At 33.8% G+C, this 19,896-nt stretch overlaps 1 protein-coding gene across 1 annotated transcript in view; it reads right to left on the bottom strand.

The window, feature by feature from the left end:
- LOC136029403 (uncharacterized) overlaps positions 1-19,896 on the bottom strand; it is an 86,224-nt gene that overhangs the window by 9,047 nt on the left and 57,281 nt on the right. The window contains exons 4-7 of the mRNA XM_065707767.1: positions 18,221-18,333; positions 16,514-16,734; positions 10,898-11,375; positions 2,518-2,690 (exon numbers count right to left, since the gene is read on the bottom strand). Coding sequence (XP_065563839.1) covers positions 2,518-2,690; positions 10,898-11,375; positions 16,514-16,734; positions 18,221-18,333 — 985 coding nt within the window. The remainder of the gene's footprint in view (positions 1-2,517; positions 2,691-10,897; positions 11,376-16,513; positions 16,735-18,220; positions 18,334-19,896) is intronic.

The following is a 19,896-nucleotide window of genomic DNA, read 5'->3' as shown; positions in this document are numbered from 1 at the left end:
GTAAAACATGTAAGTGAATTGTCAAAAAATATTTTTGCAGGGGGGAAGGGGGCATTCCAATTCTTAGAGAATATTTAGGTGTCAAAATGGTAGATTAAATTCACACGCTTAGCTCTACCGAAGGGAAGGAGTAGAAAGCATCCTTCCATAATCATGCCTTCTTGGGAAAACCCCATAGTCCCTTGAAACAATTTAAAAATTATCTCTAGTGAAATAATCTGTTGGCATAATAAACAGATATTGTCGTTATTATTCAAACTCTACTAAACATATGTTAAATATTAAGAATCATGGTCTGGAAAAATAAAACACCAATTTTAAACTGATTCTATTAAATCAAAATTCAAAGTTTCATAAATATAATCCAAAATTAGGCCATCGTAGACGACAGCCCCCCAACCCCAGCCCACTCAAAAAAAAAAGAGAAGAAAAATAGAAGCAACAAGCTAAAAAAAAAATTACTTTAAGGTTATGGCTATGGTAATTCGAAAGGCAATATGTCCCATTTCATGAAAGACTTAAACCACAGCTAACCCATTCAAACTAATCAAGCTATCATTTGATTTCATTTCAATGAATCGATTTGCAATTCAATCAATTGGTCTATTGAACAATGCAGAAAGCTATATATATATATATATATATATATATATATATATATATATATATATATATATATATATATATATATATATATATATATATATATATATATATATATATATATATATATATATATATATATATATATATATATATATATATAGATATATATAGATATATATAGATATATACATATATATACATATAACTATACATGGTGTGTATACCCCATGTATATATATATATATATATATATATATATATATATATATATATATATATATATATATATATATATATATATATATATATATATATATATATATATATATATATATATATATATATATATATATATAGCTACTGCGCTAAAGTTGATAGTTACGAAGGACTGCGAAATGCATACGAAAAACTCTGTTTTCGAGGAGGCAACTTAGGGGCCGATCTCTCTCAGACCAAATCAAAGTATACCAATCATATATTGGAGAGCTTGGAAATATATGCATATTGTGGGTATATATCCGATTCCGAAGGTGAGTACTGAGATAATTTAATTTGTCGACTCTTTCTAATAGAAACCACTTCGAAGCTGAAACGGGTTCATTTTGTTGTCTGGATTTTTCCATTATTTGTGGAACCATTTAAATGATTCCTAGCACATCGTACACCTTTTCCCCTAGTATTAGCATAGGTGAACACAGATGAAGGTCAGGTGGAGCGGGATGCCTCTAAGACCTTTTTACAGGGAGAGAGGAATGGAGAGGGAATTTTTTAAGGCTTAAAAGTTCAAATTATAGATTGTTATTTATTGGAGGTTTTTCGAAGAAATATGGGTAGATTGAACACAGTTCCCTAGGGGCGTTTGTTATTATTAACATATAAGCAACATTGGCCATTGAAACTATTCTATGAGTTTTTGGACTAATTTATTAGCCACTACAATAAGCAATGCACTGAAAAAATTAGGTTAACTTGGCTAATAGAATATAAGTAAATTTATGATGAAATTTTAGTATTTTCATGGTCTCTACAATCCGATATTTAGACTTCCAAGAACTCTGTAACTAAATTTACCAGCATAGTCAGATAAAAGGTGCTCACACAACGACTACGTTTTGACATCCTCATGTTAGCTTAAAGCTATTGTGCAAACAAACAATTCTATTCCAATAGCACTATAATATAAAGCAAGAAAAGTAGATAATATCTATCGCATGCAGCATGATGCAATAAGCAGTGGATTGTATGGTTGGTAATATTGGGGAGTTGTTTTTTTATGTTGAGTAAAAACAAAAAAAGGGTTTTGGTCATCAGATTCCGGGTGCTTTTGGGTAATTTTGGTTAGATACTGCATATCAAACAATAGCTGTAGAGCTTTTAAAATAATGTTGCGAGTCAGTGGTTCAACAGATTCTCGGGGACCACGGGAGCTAATGTATGCAAAAAAGATAAGGCCTCCTCGAAGAATATCCTGACGAATCCCGTAGAAATGTTGAAAAATTCAAGTCTACGATTGAACTTTTCGTTACGTCTGTTACATTACGGTAAATTTCTCTTTATCTTCTCCCCTTAGAAGTTGAACGAAGATGCATATAAATAAAATGGATTTTTTATCAAATAAACTAACGTTAGGATCAAAGGGCTTCTATTACTAAAAATTTGGCGATTTAGAATAAAAATTCAGCAATTCGAAGCGTTCTCCGTTCGCTTTATATTAACACTGTGTTTAATGTATGGGAATTCCAATTTGTCACAACTTTCCTAAAGTAATCTCAAGTGGAGGACATTCTATGGAGAACATTTACCATACATTATCTTAGAAAAAGAAGGAAGAAGAAAATAAAGACAAAGCAGAAAGTTGTCTTTCTACTGTACATCAAAAGAACATAAAAAGTCTATCTCAGAAGAACTTACCACTTTTCAAGCATTTAATACAATGAAGCAGAGGCTCAACTTTTTCATCTTTCATAAGCTTCTTTTCTTCATTGCATATTTTACATGGAACACCTGGTCTTTGATATGGGTCTTCAGGCTCGGCATCTGAAGCAGTATCTTCGTTCTGAGTATCGTCACTAGATGAAGATGAACTAAAATGTATGAAAAAGCATGAAGATGAGAAGAACTTCAGAGAACATTCTTTGGTTAAACCATAAGATTCGACATTGTATCTTGAAATAAAACTAAATGAAATACGACTAAAGTACTTTTTTGTGTATATCGAATTTCAATTTAAAAAAGGCGTTGAAGGTAAGGTTGCCTACAGCGTCCTTCCCATTTAAGAGAACCCTGGATAAAACAGATTTTTAGTAACTTTAACAATGGGATAAATATTTTATGGAATAAAATATTTGAATCAAAACAAATTTTTTATTTATGCTTATTCTAAATATAAGCATAAATAGAATTTGACATATGATATCTGAGAGATATGAAGGGTGAAACAACCTAAAAAACGGGTGCATTCTTAATAAAAAAATATGCAATAAAATCCAAAATTTGTGAGAACCCTGAAGCTAGTATCTACTACAAAAAACTGAAAACAGCCATTCCGATCCGGATCCTTCGATTTGAAGACTATATATACTTCAATGAGTAAAAGATAAAGCTTGAAGTACAGCTGCTGAAGTAAACGCTTCTCATATTGTAAAATAAAAACTAAAAAATGCCCCGTAATTTTCAGCTAAGAAAGATTTGGTTATTTCTTATTTCATTTTATGTTCCGGGCTCCAAAATCTAAAAAAAAAAAACAAACAAATAACAGGGTTTTAGGGAAGCCTCAAAATTCCTAACTGCCCTCCATACTGAGTGTTGTACACTTGAATTCTAAAAAAATAAAAAAAAAAAAAATGAAACTTATCTTCTCTAGAAATTATTAACAGTTAATGTGCCAATTCATATATTTTCTACCATTCCAAAGACTTGCAGCTTTCGAGCGGGCCATTTGAAAAAACAAAAACAAAAATCAGACTAATAGCCCTTTTGAGTTTTTTGTTTAATTGGGGAGCCCTAAACATAATAGAAAACAGGGAAATAGCCCACCTAGTTGGTCGTAAAATTGAGGGCCATCATTTTAATTTTCTCTAAAAAAGAAAATGCTATAGATTTAGACCAAACCTATTGTTACTTGTATAAACCTACACTGTGCATTCAATAACTTCCTTTTATACTGGAACCAGTGCCGAATTTCGGTCTGGTTCTTCATAAAAATTTCACTCCTTATTCTCTCAACGTTAACAAAAACACCAGCCAGTGTAGGTAGAACTAAACCCAAAACTATTATTGTGTAATACAATCAATTTAAACTAAAAGTATCTTACTAATGGTTCGTAATTGATACCATTTAACCATTTACATCTTAATTAATCTTTTGATTTTTCGTTAGGGTATTTTAGATTCTTCAAAAGAAATGTTGCATTTAATACTATTTACTGTTCGTATTTACTGCTAGTTCATGATAAGCAAAATTCTGAAAAAGTGGTTTAAATTGGTATATTTATTAGATTTACCTTTATTTATTTGACCTTGATTTAAAATATATTCAGAATCAATCATAAAGATGTTTTTGTGAAACAAAACTGAATGAAAAAAAAAAAAAAATGGGGAAAATCACCCTCCCAAAAAGATTAAGATGATAATGAAAACTAACGAAATTTTCAACAATCTTTCTTTTTGGTTGTTACAACATTTTAAAGAATTTTCACGTCGTGCAAAGTTCTTCGTTGTTGCAACAATGAATTGAAAAAAAATAAGCGGAACACTAATTTGGTAATTTTACGACACTTTTCCTGTGTACACAGCAAGTTCAACCGGGCGATTGTAACACCCCATTGATCTGCATCTTGTCTTTTTTTCTTATTAATTAAAAAAAATTCTTTAATCTTATTAATCTTATTAATTCTGAAAAAGAAGTTTTCTACAGAAAAGTAAAGGCAATATTAAATTTAAGATCAGAAGAAATAGAAACCTACAACAACTCAAGCTCAAAACGACCAAAAATTACTATTAAAGAATAAATGAAACACGAAACGAACAGAAATTAAACAAACAATAATAGCAAAAAAAAACATATAACAGGTACTAAACATACAATAGGTACTAATATAAATGAGTGGAACTTAAATTGAATATGCGAACCAAGCTTGAAACGAACAAAAATCTCTACAAACAAGAGCTTGGGTTTTGCCTCCTTCTCTCACTGTAAAAGTCTAAAACCTACTACTTCACTGGCGCTTTACTGAAAACTATAAGTGTCTTGAACAGTCTTGGAAAGCACAAATAAAATCAAACTGAATGTTTTATATGTAATGCTATTAATTGCTGAAAGATCATCAGTTCAAGATTTTATTTCATTGTGATTTCATTTTCATTTTCAATGCTACAATAACTGGAAAAGAAAATATTTGTAATATAATTTGTTTTCAGTAAAGCATCAAAGACTTAATAGGCGTTATGACTTCTTCAGTTAGGGAAGGGTCAGTATCCGATTCTTGTTTGTAGTGAAGCTATATTTGTCTTTAACAGTCTTGGAAAGAACTAATAAAATTAAACTTAATATTCGATATATAATGATATTAATTGCTGAAAGCTCATCATTTCAAATTTAATTTTACTGTAATTTTCGTGTTTATTATCAATGTTGCAATAAGTAAAACAAATATTTGTAATATAACCCGTTTTCAGTAATTTTATTATATTATTTTATTATTCAATTATTTAGAAATTTTTATGATGTGACATTTGATTATAAAATCTCATAGAATCTTATCAATTTAAATATAAAATCTCAAAAATTTGATCAGACACATTTGGGAAAAAGACGAATGGTGGGGGGGGGCTAGTTTCCATCAGATCACTTGGGACTCTCGAAAAGGGATCTAGAACTATAAACTTTTAATTATTTGAGTCCCCTCCAATTTTATCTCTTCCATAAAAACCTTATATGCCTCCGGGCATAATTTATAACCCTTCCCCCGGGGTCTGGAAAAAAATTGCTATCTAAAATTTTGGATTGAATGCGTTTGGAGAAAAGAGTGTGTGTGAGGGAAGGGGAGGGGGGCTGGTTGCCCTCCGATCTTCTGACTCTTAAAAAAGAAACCCTGGAGCTTTTGCTATATAATTTTTCGTCAATCTTGAAGAAAATGGCTGAATAGAAAATTGATCAGATTTGAGGAAAATAGTCCTGGTGGGGGGGAGGGGCTAGTTACCATCAGATCACTTTAGACTCTTAAAAAGGGAGCTAGAACTTTGAATATCTAATTATTTGAGTCCCCTCCGAAGTTTATACGACTACCTCTTCCATAAAAGCTTATATAACCCTGGGGAACATACCTCTTGGGATATGTTGACCACGAAGTTAATGTTATTTGATTGTTTGACTATTTTAAAGAAAATGACAATCTTAAGTCCATTAGATGCACTTAAGGAAAAGATGTCGTAGGTGGAGGAGGGGTAGATGTCCTTCAATCACTTTTGACTCTTAAAAAGTTAACTGGAACTTCCAATGTCCAATCAAATGAATCAAATAAAATGGCTGTCTAAAAATTCTTATTGGATGGATTTGGGCAAAAGAGGGCGTGGGGCTAGTTGACCTCCGATCTCTTTGACTCTTCACGTCCTGGAACCTAATGTCCAACCCGCTGTACAACACGTTATGAATTTATCTTGTCCTTTCCGTTTCCTAAGGGAGCTCTAAGATGGCATATTCTGAAAGAGCACAACTTGAATGCCATCTGTGTTTTTTTTTTTAGTAGATAAAAACAATGACTGATCTACCCCAATTTTCACGTTTTCCAAGAATTCCGGTTTCCCCCTCCAACTCCCCCCATTGTCACAGGATCTGTTCAGAATTTAAAATTAAAATTTTAAAGCACAAGATCCTTCTAAATATAAAATTTCATTAAGATCTTGTCACCCTTTCGTAAGTTACAAATACCTCAATTTTCAAAATTACCCCCCCCCCCCCAATTCCACCAAAGAGAGCAGATCCGGTCCGGTTATGTCAGTCACGTATCTTAGACAGGTTTCTATTCTTCCCATCCAGTTTCATCCTGATCTCACCGCTTTAAGTGTTTTCTAAGATTTCGGTCCCCCAACTGCCCCCCCCCCCCCAATTATGCTTGATCCGGTTGAGATTTAAAATAAGAGATCTGAGTTACGAGGTCCTTCTAAATATAAAGTTTCATGAAGATCCGATCACTCCTTGGTAAGTTAACTACCCCAAAGAGAGCGGATCCGTTCCGTTTATGTCAATCATGTATCAAGGACTTGTGTTTATTTTTCCCACCAAGTTTCATCCCGATCCCTCCACTCTAAGTGTTTTCCAAGTTTTAGGTTTCCCCCTCCCAACTCCCTCCCCCCCAATGTCACCAGATCCGGTCGGGATTTAAAATAAGAGCTCTAAGGTACGATATCCCTTTAAACATCAAATTTCATTGAGATCCGATCACCCGTTCGTAAGTTAAAAATACCACATTTTTTCAAATTTTTCAGAATTCCCAACCCCCCAACCCCCCAACAACCCCAAAGAGAGCGAATCCGTTTCGATTATGTCAATCATGTATCTGGGACTTGTGTTTATTTTTCCCATCAAATTTCATCCCCATCCCTCCACTCTAATTGTTTTCTGAGATTTTAGGTTTCACCCCTCCAACCCCCCCCAACGTAATCAGATCCGATCAAGATTTAAAATAAGACCTCTGAGACACAATATCATTCCAAACATCAAATTTCATTAAGATCCCATCACCCGCTCATAAGTTAAAATACTTCATTTTTTCTATTTTTCCGAATTAATCGGTCCCCACTCCCCCCCACAGATGGTCAAATCGGGAAAAAAACTATTTCTAATTTAATTTGGCCCGGTCCCTGATACGCTTGCCAAATTTCATCGTCCTAGCTTACATGGAAGTGCCTAAAGTAGCAAAACCGGGACCGACAGACAGACCGACAGAATTTGCGATTGCTATATGTCACTTGGTTAATACCAAGTGCCATAAAAACCTTATATACCCCCAGGGCACAAGTCAAAACCCTTCCCTGATTTTTTTTTGGGAAGGGGGCTATATTGACCCCAAAGTTTTCTCTTCTGATCGTCGGACTAATTTGAACAAAATAACTATTTCAAAATTTTGATCGGATACAGTTGGAAAAAAGAGAGGGAGGGGGGGGGGGTATATGCCCGACGATTACTTTTGATGACTATTAAAAAGGTAAATAGAAATTTCAATTTCGAATCAAATGAGCCACCTCTGATGTTTATAGAACTCCTTACATAAAATCTTATGTGCCCCCTCCACCAGGGCATAACTTACAACGCTTCTCCCGGGCTCTGGGGGTTGTGTTGACCCCTGAGTTTTAATTATTTGATCTTCAAACTGTTTTGAATAAAATGGCTATCTAAAAATTTTGATCAGATACATTCGGGGAAAAGGGGTCTTGGATGGGTGGGGGGCTAGTAGCCCTTCGATCACTTTGTCTTTGGTAAAAAGGATACCATAAATTCCGATTCACAATCGAATGAACCCCCTCCAAAGTTTATACTATCATACCTTCCATAAAAACCTTATATGCCCCCGGGGCATAATTTACAATACTTAGCCCAAGACTCAGGTTGAATGTGTTACCCCTGGAGTCTTTGTTATATGATTTTTGGTTTATTTTGAGCAAAATGGCTATATAAAAAATTCGATCAGATGCATTTGGGGAAAAAGGAGTTGGTGGGGGGCGGCTTATTTGAATAGCTTTCGATTCTTAAAATTTCAATTTCTAATCATTTAAGTCCCCTCCGAGGTTTTTACGACCACTTCCATAAAACTTTAGGGCATAAGTTACAACCATCCGCCAGGATCGGGGAGGGGGTATGTTGACCCCAATGTTTTTGTTATCTGATCATTGGGCTATTTCAAACAAACTAGCAATCTCAAAATTTTGATCAGATGCATCTGGGGAAAAGAAAGAGGGTGTATGTGTGTGTGTGAGGGGGAAGGATAGATTTCCTTCGATCCCTTTTGACTTAAAAGCAGTAACTAGAACTTTCAATTTCCAATCAAATAAGCCATCTCTGAAGTTTATACGAGTCCCATTACATAAAAACCTTATATGCCCCCAGGGCATAACTTGAAACACTTGCCCCAGACTCTGGGGGGTTTTGTTGATCCTCGGAGTTTTTAACTATCTGATTTTTGAACTATTTTTAACAAGATGGCCATCTGAAATTGTTATCGGCTGGGTTTGGGGGAAAAGGCCGGGGGGGGGCCTAGTTGCCCTTCAATCTTTTGACCATACGAGCATCCTTTCTATAAGAACCATATATACCACCAAAGCCCAACTTACAATACCTGCTCCCGGGCCGGGGATTTGTGTCATACCAGGAGTGTTCGTTATATGATCTTTGAACTGTTTTTAACAAAATAACTATCTCAAAATTTTTATCGGATGTATTTGGGAAAAAAGGGCGCAAGGGGGGGGGGGGGGTAGTTGCCTCCGATATCTTTTGATCTTAAAAAGTGAACTATAAGTTTCAATTTCCAATCAAATGAGCTCTCTCTAAAGTTTATACGAGTAACCCTTCTATATGAACCATATATGTCCCCAGGGCATAACTTACAAAACCTGCCCCGGGCCTTGTGTCTATCCGGAGTTTTCGTTGCATGATATTTGAATTATTTCAAACAAAATGGCTATCTATAAATTTTACCGGATGTATTTGAAGGAAAAGGGGATGGGGGGCAGCTAGTTGCCCTCCGATTTCTTTTGACTCTTAAAACATGAACTAGAACTTTCCACCTCCAGTCAAATGAGCCCTCTCTGAAGTTTATACAATCACTTCTTCTATAAGAACGACATATACCTCCAAGGCATAACTTACAACTCCTGCTCCCGGGTCTTGGGGGATTGTATCGACCCCGGAGTTCTGTTTTGTAATTTTGGACTATTTTTAAAAAAATGACTATCTCAAAATTTTTATCGGATGCATTTGGGGAAAAAGGGGCGAAGGGGAGGGGGGAATAGCTACCCTCTGATCACTTTTGACTCTTAAAAGGGCACTATAACTTCTGATTTCCAATCGAATGAGTCCCCTCTAAAGTTTATACGACGATCCCTTCCATATGAAGTGCCTCTGAAAAAATAAAATAAAAATAAAACATTGGAGCCGTACGGCCTTTACTATAGGTGACGCTACAGGGTTGCCTCTGAAAATTGAGCTCCAGGGTTTTCCAAACTTTTTTAGACGTATATGGTTGTATAAATTTCCACTAAACCAATTTATAGAACCAGATTTCATTTTTACTGACCTTGATATTTCAAGAAAAATATATTACAAACAAAATTCAGTGTGTCTGAAACCTTAGTAAAACTCAACAAAAATCGAAAACTCGGTAGCTTAGTTTCTGCATTAATAAAAATTAGAAAAAAATAAATCTCTAATGAAATAAGAGTGTCCAAGACACCGGTGAGAAAAAAGAAGAAAAAAAAAGAAGAAAGAAGCTGAATAACATACTGCCTCTACCAACATAAATATAAATTAGTATTTTCATAAAAAGAATAATCACGAATGGGTGTTTATTTTATCTTCTTACGGCTGAACCTGTCAAAATTATGGCCACACGAAGCCGGAGGATGGAGTTCTAGTACTCTTTATAAGTAATAATTGATACCGCGCCTCAACGAAGTGCATTTCTCAGCAACACTGTGTCATCAAACAAGTTTTTCAGGCCAAATAGACCCAAAGCACTACACAGTAAAATACACTAAGATAGCTAATCAGTGGAAAACTATCAAAAGCCTTGCATAAAACCTACAAGTTTCAATGAGCATGCTGGAGTGCCTTCCGTTCATCATCAATATAAGTCTATATTGGCACGTTTGCAATGCTCTAGGGACGGGGTGGGGGGTGGATAGGCCCAAATAAATTTCAAAACATAGATGAATGATATAAAAAATACAAACAATTATAGGAATTGTCTTAAAAACCTTGAGATGTTAGGGATTGAAAGGGGAGGGGGCAAGGTCCCCACTCTCTATACATACCTGTGACTATGATTTAACCCAAATTAGAACTTTAGATGAACATCCACAAATCATTCAAAACGATTGAACAATAAAATTCAAGCATTAAAACTTTAATTTAATCTGACTATTTCCAGAAATTTTCGATTGATTTTAGAGATTTTTTGTGTGCTTTTTTTCGAGCACAAAAAATTATCCCAGAAATGTCTCGTTTGATTTTAGAGAACGCAGAATTTTGCTTTTCCCTTAAAAGAGTCTTAAAAAACAAAAACAAACAAATAAAAACCTTGAGTCATCAGAAGAACTAGAATCGTCAGAATCTGATTGTTCACCATCAGACTTTAAATCTGCAGGGGGTGCTGCCACCACTGTATTGAGTGGCAACGACTTCAATTCTTCTGGCGTGTAATATTTAACTCCGTCTTGAAATTGTCCAGGAAACAAAGCAACTGGATACAAAATCATTGCTTCTTCTCTCTCAACGACTTCTATCGGTTTTACTTTGCGATGAATTTGAAAGGTTTGTAAGTCAAACGCACAGCCTCGTTTTTCTATTCTCTCTTTATTGAAAGATGCGTTCCATGACAAAGCATCTCTTAAAGCTTGAGTCCGGATGTCCATGGCTGAACTAATTCCATCTGTTCTAGGTTTTTTACGCGCCATTTCTTTACGCTCTTTTTGGGCTTTTTGGTATTCATCGTATTTTTCAGGGAAATCGCTGTAGAGTACGTCTAGAACTTCTGACACTCGAAGGGCAGTTAATCCTGTAAAAGAAATTTGTGTTGGCTAAGAATTTACTGATTACGAATGGTCATATATTTCCAAGCAACAATGAGGGGTTAGTAATTAGCTTTTTAACTTTTCGCGGAGGATCATATCTGGAAGAAGACAGACATGACAGTGGCAATCGTAATCTCATTGACTTTCTATCATTAAAACCGAGAGACATTATAATTATATTTTGGTTGAAGTCAATTAAGTTAATTAGACACGCTAGTTAGAGCTGCATATGAAGAGATGTTAAAGAGCAATTTGAAAATTCGTGGCCATCCCCGATTAGATCATTACAAGAAAGGGTGGGAATGTGTTATTTATGGAGAAATCGTCTGGGTCCTCGTGGCATGTCTATTCTTAGTTCTGTCTTCGAAGAGATACACAAATGATATTACAAAAATGCTCCAACAGATAAAACAAAACAATAAATCACCATGCACTTAAAAACAACAGAAAGAAATATGCAAATTTTAATTTAGAGGGTCAAGGAATTCAGTGTGGCTGGGGCTAGTTGGCAATTCAATATCATTGATTTCGACAATCTTTTAATAATCTGGATAAATCTAGTGTTGGAAAGCAAAGAGCAGGTAAAAGGTATGGTAGAGAGTGTGAGTTCTGAAGAGGGATACGCTTCTCCCCCCCCCCCCCCTATAAGAAAGATGATGAAGATTGAGACCATTTTCTCCGGAAGTGCCCGGTGCTTTTTGATTTCAGGGGAAAATCTTTCCATGGGATTGATTTGTAGCTTCCTAACACTTTTCAAAGTAGAAACCCAAGAACAATGACTGGAATTGGTGTGTATAAAGATAAATGCTCAGACAGAAGGAAAGTTTGCGCGATCATGTAATTTTGTCTGTAGGTTAGGTATTATTAAACTTGTATTTAGTTTTTGTATGCTTTGGAATTTCTTTTGTTGGCAATTTCCATGTATTGCATACACCTTTTCGTGTATATGGTTCCTGGGCTTTTGAAATACACTGATATACACTGATAAGATACACACTGCAAGTCCTATCTTTAGGTGGTGCAAGCACTACGAGCAACCGTGTGCATCACTAAATGGAGGAAGATTCCCCTTGAAGGTATACTGTGAATCGATTCGTATACTGTGAATCGATTCGTATACTGTGAATCGGGGTACTATGTGATTCATATACGTATTTACGCACACTTTAAATTTTAGAGCGAATTATTGAGAAGCAAAACAATATTAGAACTTAGAAATATTATTCAGGTTTGTTTATTGAATTTTGATATCAAATTTGATCACCTGAAGCTATCATTAGTTTTAATCTATGTGTATTCGAAATACATGGTTCGTGGGCTTTCGATATACACTGATGAGATACACACTGCAAGTCCTATCTTTAGGTGGTGCAAGCACTACGAGCAACCGTGTGCATCACTAAATGGAGGAAGATTCCCCTTGAAGGTTTTCAAAGGATTTTTGTTGGGTAAAGTTCCAAAAAAATTCTGACAAATTTATATATTGTCGAGGAAAAGTTATACCTGAACCAACGATTCCTTAAAACTCTATTGTGCATTGACCCGGAGGGATGCCTCACAAATCATCTTAATCGGTTGGCCAAAATTGGGTTTAAATTGCTGCTTTTTTTCTAAAGATTAATTTCTGCTCTGAAAATACTACTTTCAAACTAAAAAGCATCAGTTTTAGGATTCGTCTGTTGTCACTTAAACCAGAGAACATGACTTGTCAGAAACTTTATTTGGCTGCCTTATTATATTCTGACCGCGTCCAGAAAAGAGTTTTTGAACAGTTTTTGAACAGTACAGACTTCTTTATCGACTTTAATAAATAGGTCTGTTTACGGAAAGAATCATGGACAGCACTAGAGGAAATCAAGCTCATTTTGAACGTGTTTAAATTAAGCTTGCAGCATAATTTTCACTGTAAGCAAATATTGCAAGTTTCTTCATTATTTATTTCTTGCATGCATCATGTCTAATCTCTTTCTAATATATTTCTGATCTTCAAATTTTTCCTCTGACTCTAAAGGGATGCCCCCATGGTGCTCGATATCAGCAAAGGTAATTATCAAAATGGAAAAATAGAAAAATCGAGATATGTTCTCAAATTTCTGCTAGAACTTGCATATGTTTTGATAGAATATTTATTTTGATCCAACTTCTGATTCTTTTGATGGAACTTTTAATTAGAAAAAAAAATTTTGAAAGAACTAGAGAATCTTCTTCTTTTCTTTATTTTAAATCATTTTATCGATTTATCAAAATGCTCATTCTGGGTCTAGATTTATTTTTTGTTTGTTTGTAACACCTAAGGATATATAACTCTAACAAACAAGTTTCGTACATTGATCTTGTATCTTTTGTTCTTTGTACCTTAAAATCATTTTGCGAGCATCAGCGTCGGCTGACCGCTATAAAGACAAAGGGCTCGTTAGCAAATTCTCCCATCGAAATCTGTTGATAACCTACAGAACTTTACGGAATGTTAAAATGGAATTTTACATCCTTTTGTCGATAAACTTGTCAATCAAAGCGGGTAACACCACAGGGAACTACAAAAACGGGTGAATTATGGATATAATAATTCTTTTGAGGTGATTTTTAGCGTTTTCTTAAACGAAGGTATGCTAGAAACTTTTCAGGGACTGCCCTTTCCTGAACTTTAAAAAAAAATAAAATTCTACTCCGTCTAACCGAAAAAGCTACCACGATTTAACCTTAATTGAAACCCAATTTCCGTCTTCAGTACAAAACACAAAGTTAAACGGTTTTTCTAATATTTCCAGGAAAGTATGAGTCAGCTTTTTAGTTTCATCCGTTTAGTCAGATCTCTTATCCAAGCTCTAAAAGTTATGGCAAGATCGCCCAATCAATTTAAACCCAACGCACACAGAAGAGCCTTTAGTACCAAGTTCCCAAGAAATCTCACAGTGTTTATAATTCTACAATATTATACTGTCTACATACTTATACTGTCTTACATTTCCAACTCTCCCCCCCTGCCCCTCAATAAACCGAGAACCCTTGCGTATTGCTTGGTTGAAGGCTTAAATCAATTGAATCAAGTTGAATCAATATTTATTTATAAATAGGCTAGTAGATTCGTTTATAATAGTGAACCACTCAGTAAAACGCAGATTTAAAATACATTTAGACTTTATGCAAAAAGGCTTGACAGTATGAAAAGCATATTAAAGAAAGGGCACTCCTTGTGTCCCAGTGATGGAAATAATAAGTATTAATTTAATAGCTCTTTGCTTGAAAGGTTCTTTATTAGAATACAAATTCATAATTCATTGAATCAAAGGACGAGTAAAATCGATCAGTGAATTGCAGTAGAAAGATGAGACTTTGGGATTATGACTCATAAATTTTGTGCAAAAACAGTTGTGGGGGCCAAAAGACCTTCCCTTTTTAATCCTACATGATTATAGGAATGCTCGCCTCTTCCTATTTTCCCACAAAACTTTGGTTAAATAATCTACTCAAATCGAACTGATGATTGTAAAATATTGGAAAAATGAAAAAAAAATGTAGTACTGTGAAAATGAGTACTTTTAAAAGTGGAGTATACGAGTCTCATCTTAGAAAAAAAAGAAATGATGCGAGATTTCATGTCAAAATCGTTATTCCAATGAGAAAAATTGAAATATGCAAAGAAATATGTTTTGGTGGCAAATTTTCCAAATTACCCTGAATCTGATATTGAAAATCAATAGAAATTAAATCTGAACATAAATTTTCTCAAACGAAAGTAAAGTAAAACGAAAGTATGAGGGGCTGCTATAACTCTCAACACCCTACTCCTTACACAAAAATTTACCCTTTTTTTGTTAATTCTTCAGGAAAGAACAGTGATGTTGCACCAACGAAATATTTTCTTAACAATACTTCAAAAATAAAAAGGCTTCTTTGTTCGCATTTGTGTTAAATGATAAAATTTTCAGATCAAATATTCTTACAGGCAATCAGTAAATAATAAATTCAGAATTAACAGCTGGGTTAAACATATTACACACAAAAATATTTTAAAGTACCGTTCAAATGTTAGCGTTGAGAGCAAGACAATAGCTGTCATTCTTTTTGAGTGTGGTGGCAGACCCTTTAGTATACAGGATAAATTCTGTTATTCTTCATATTTATTCTGATATTGAAAAAAATTGATTTTGAAAAAGCTTGTTCTTTTAATTCAATAGAGCTACGCGAGATTTGTATTTATTATTGATACTGGCAAAAAAAGGAATAGAAAAGAAAAGAAAAAAGACAAAAAGACCAGTATTACTCCTTCGTTACTTCTTGATACATTATATTAAAAAACAGCAATCAAAATTAAAAGGCAGAAAATAGTAATGCTAATACTCATGATTTATTACCATTTTATTTTATCAATTTTACATTCTATCAATTTGATGATTAAAATCATTTTTAAAGAACAATCTATTTTACAACAGCCTTTAGAATTCACTTACATCACAACTGCTTTTAATTTCCACACGTAAGTGTTGGAAATTGATTAGTTGGTTTTACAACTTTTGGTTATTTACATAAACATTAAACGGGTTTTATCCGGAGTTTCCAGACATACCGAAGCTCATGATAATAGCCTTTGTCAGCTCAATGACACAGACAAAAAAAAAATCAAATAAATCATATATATATATATATATATATATATATATATATATATATATATATATATATATATATATATATATATATATATATATATATACATATTTATATATATATATATATATATATATATATATATATATATATATATATATATATATATATATATATATATATATATATATTAGTGCAATAGCACAATAACTTAAGTGTTCGAAAGAATTGAGACTTTTTTTTAATATTAGACACGTGAATAGCCAAATAATATAAACGATTATTCCCTAGAGCCCAAGTAGAGTCACATAGTCCCTACCACCGACACTGTCCCATGATAATTTGATAGGCACTGGCTACCCATCTAAACATCAGAAAGGGGCAAACATTTATGACGGAGGAGAGAAACGACCTCGATGTTAAAATTAAGACCTTGAGGTCCTGAAGGTGTCACCTCCCTTAAGGTAGGGCCAGGGATGGGAAATATTATGAATAAAGAATCATTCCACTTTACCTAAATCAGATTGTTTCATTGTAACAATTTCATTTTCGAGAAGAAAGTCTCTTTCAACAGGTTCAACAGATCTTCTCCACAGCTTTGGGAACCGTCTTTTGAAAGATTTGATATCCAAATACTCTGAAATATGCTCCTGAAGGACCCATGTTTCCGCTCTGGGGTCATAGGGCGGCCAAACATACTCAACTATATTGGAAGCCGTCATTGCCTCCATACAACTAAAATTAAAATGAAGTGGTTAAAACAGATAAAAGAAAATATTTTATTTTCTTTCTTCCTTCCTTTTCTCGAAGAATTACTTATGTTTAGAACACCCAGTAACCACTCCAATATTTACGATAATGATAAAAAAAAATTGTTTGGACGATTATGTATGTTTCTAAAACAATTTATTGTTCAAAGTTGAGGTAGGTGCAAAACAAGGTTGCTTCCATCCCCCTTATAATTGTGTTACTGAGACAGACCTTCCTTAAGACGCATTTACAATGAGATTTTACTAATACCGAATAAAAATATGATCGTTTGAATAAAGGTAGATAGCGATCTCAGAGAATGGTTGAAAGTAGAGGTAGGTGCAATCCAAGGTTGCATCCTTTCCGCTTTCATCTACACTACTGAGCAGTGGTGTCAACTTGGGAAAAGGGAATGCAGAGAAGACATGTACACCTCCTAGATTTTTTACTCCCCCCCCCCCAAAAAAAAAGAAAATACCTTTCTCGGGGGGTGTTTTCATTGAAAAAAGACAAGTTTGCTCCCCCCTTGATTTTGAAAAATATTTTCCCCCACCTAAATTTTTGTCAATCGACGAGCAAGTTTATGACATACGGCAGCGGTAAAAAGGTCAGGGTATATCTAACCTAAATTATGCAGACCATCTCAATACTACTTAGGAACATTTTTCTTTAGGTCTAATCGTGCCCGTAATAATCTTAATAAACAAAGGGAAGCTAAGTAAGACGAAAATTAATAAAAATAACTGCAATGAAGACAAAATATTTTAGACTACAACATTTTACATAAGGTACTAAGAAGCTAGGAAATAAAGCGCTGGAAGTAGGGAAGTTTCTTTCCTTGTACAGTGCTAAATAAGAAATATTTTCTAAATCAAAGCTTAGGCAAAGTTATTTGCCTAATTTATTAATTTAGTTATTATTTAATTTATTAATTTAGTTATTATCTAATTTAGTTATTTGCCTATGTAGATAGCATAATTATGCTATCTACAACAGCATCCACAATAGTTTGCATTTGCAATCTGGTTCCTAAGTTTTTAACGGTTTATTTATATCAAGTGATTTGATATACGGTTACCCGTCATGCTAGCAATCCAAGAACAAGAATGTATAGATACCAAAGAACCATTTTTATACGCCGTATTGCCAGAAAAGACTGTCTTCACGTGCATGAACGTTCGGATCACTTCAGTTATGGATCAGAGTTGAAAATTAGTTTGTCGGGCTGACAAAACCGTCTTTAAAATAAACAAAAACTTTGTGCACATGTTCTGGAAAACATACTGGCATTTCATTTCAGATAGGCATTCAAAGTGGTCTTTCTATAAAATAAATTTTCTAGGAAGACATAAGAAAAACTTCCCCCTCAGTTAGATATACCAGCCGGAATTGACATAACAACATCGCTTCGTCGTTTTCACTTGACAAAATTCGTCATCTTCTGTCAAAAATTAACTTTAGCATTGCTTACCTCTCTCCCAGGAGTGCGGTTTCACGTTTAAACCTTTTGGACGCAGAAGTCATGGAGCTACTATCACGCGATTCTTCATCAGCTAGTAAACTTAGCTCTCTCTTCTCAGCTTTCTAAAATTACAGCAAGAAATATAAATCAATTTGTTAAACACGACACATCTATAAAAACCTAAATAGGTTCTGATGCAACACTGCCTATACAAGAGGTACGACAAAACGATGAACGAACAAAAATAAAAAATCAAACGAGGGTGATTTTCGGCGAATATCTGAATGGAAATCATCATCGTTTATTTTAGTCTTTCGCTTAATTTTTTTTTCGTTGTTTGTCGCACACCATCCATACAATTCGAAGAACTCGAAGGTTTAAGATCAAACTGCTCAATGGTTATTATTCTTTATAGCATTGTTATGATAGTCAAGTTATTATGATCATAATTATTATTTTTTTTAATTTAGCGAAAAATCAGCCTGAATCCTACAAAATTGTTTCTCTTTGTAACTAGTTCATGTTTATTGCAGTCAGAGGATATAAAAAAGAGAGTATAGCAGGCAACAATATGAAGAAACAGATCCGTCAAACTCATGCTGATGCCACTTGTTAAATACAAATTACACAATTTTACGAACAAGTGAGATTATAAAAATTAAAGTAGTCTAGACTCCCATAAATATTATCTCCCGGGAGGGATCCTAAAAAGAATTTTCAAAGGGGGAGAGGGCTTAAGATTTTGGAAAACCAAGTGAAAAAGTGATGCTTTGGTATTGCAAAAACTTTTCGATTTTTATATCTGTTTGCTCTTTCATTGAGGGTAACTCATTATGCTATTGTCCTCTGTGACACTTATAACTTGTTTCTAATTTCGCTTTTGTATTCCATTTATATCATTTGATTACATGCTCAAACACTTATAGAAACTACTTGATGAAGAGAAAAACGCAAAACATCAAGCTTCCATTTTATTTTTCATTTAACTGAATAAAAACAAACAGTTCATGAACAATTTGCTTCATTAATTACTAAAATTCAGTAAGATTTACGATAAAAAATATTTCAGGTTATCTTTTTTTCAAGGTGCCAACATTTTTCATTGCGTATCTAGTTTTCTCTCAAAGAATTCTCAAGACACACGGCTTCCCGTCCCATAAACCATAAACACAAAGCTCCTAGTCACTTTCCCACACACAACTCTCCATTCTATATATATATATATATATATATATATATATATATATATATATATATATATATATATATATATATATATATATATATATATATATAAAACACACAAATCCCCGTCCACACAGTCTTTTTCAAAATGATTTTTACTATTGATAAAAATGGGTTACCCAGGATAACCCAGTTATATAAAAAGATTTAAGTTTGAACGCTCTAAGTTTATGGGAGGGTTTGTCTGTAAGGACTCACTTTCAAAATTTCACTGAAAACTGTTTTTTTTTAATCCCTTTTTTAAAATTCTAAATAGTGATGAAGATTCCTCTTTTAGCAGTGATTCCAATAAACACATTGTATGAATTAAACTTCATCCAACTGAGAAAATCTTTATATAACAAAGTTTTACAGGAAATTACCATTTTTCATAGATACTTTATTTCTAATTAGCATCTTCCGAGTTTATAGTATATATATCCAGAACCAGCAAATAACTA

Source organism: Artemia franciscana, chromosome 7, assembly GCF_032884065.1.
Source record: "Artemia franciscana chromosome 7, ASM3288406v1, whole genome shotgun sequence".
NCBI lineage: Eukaryota > Metazoa > Arthropoda > Branchiopoda > Anostraca > Artemiidae > Artemia > Artemia franciscana.
The sequence above is the reverse complement of the archived record's forward strand: the minus strand, read 5'-3'. Positions and strand labels throughout refer to the sequence as shown.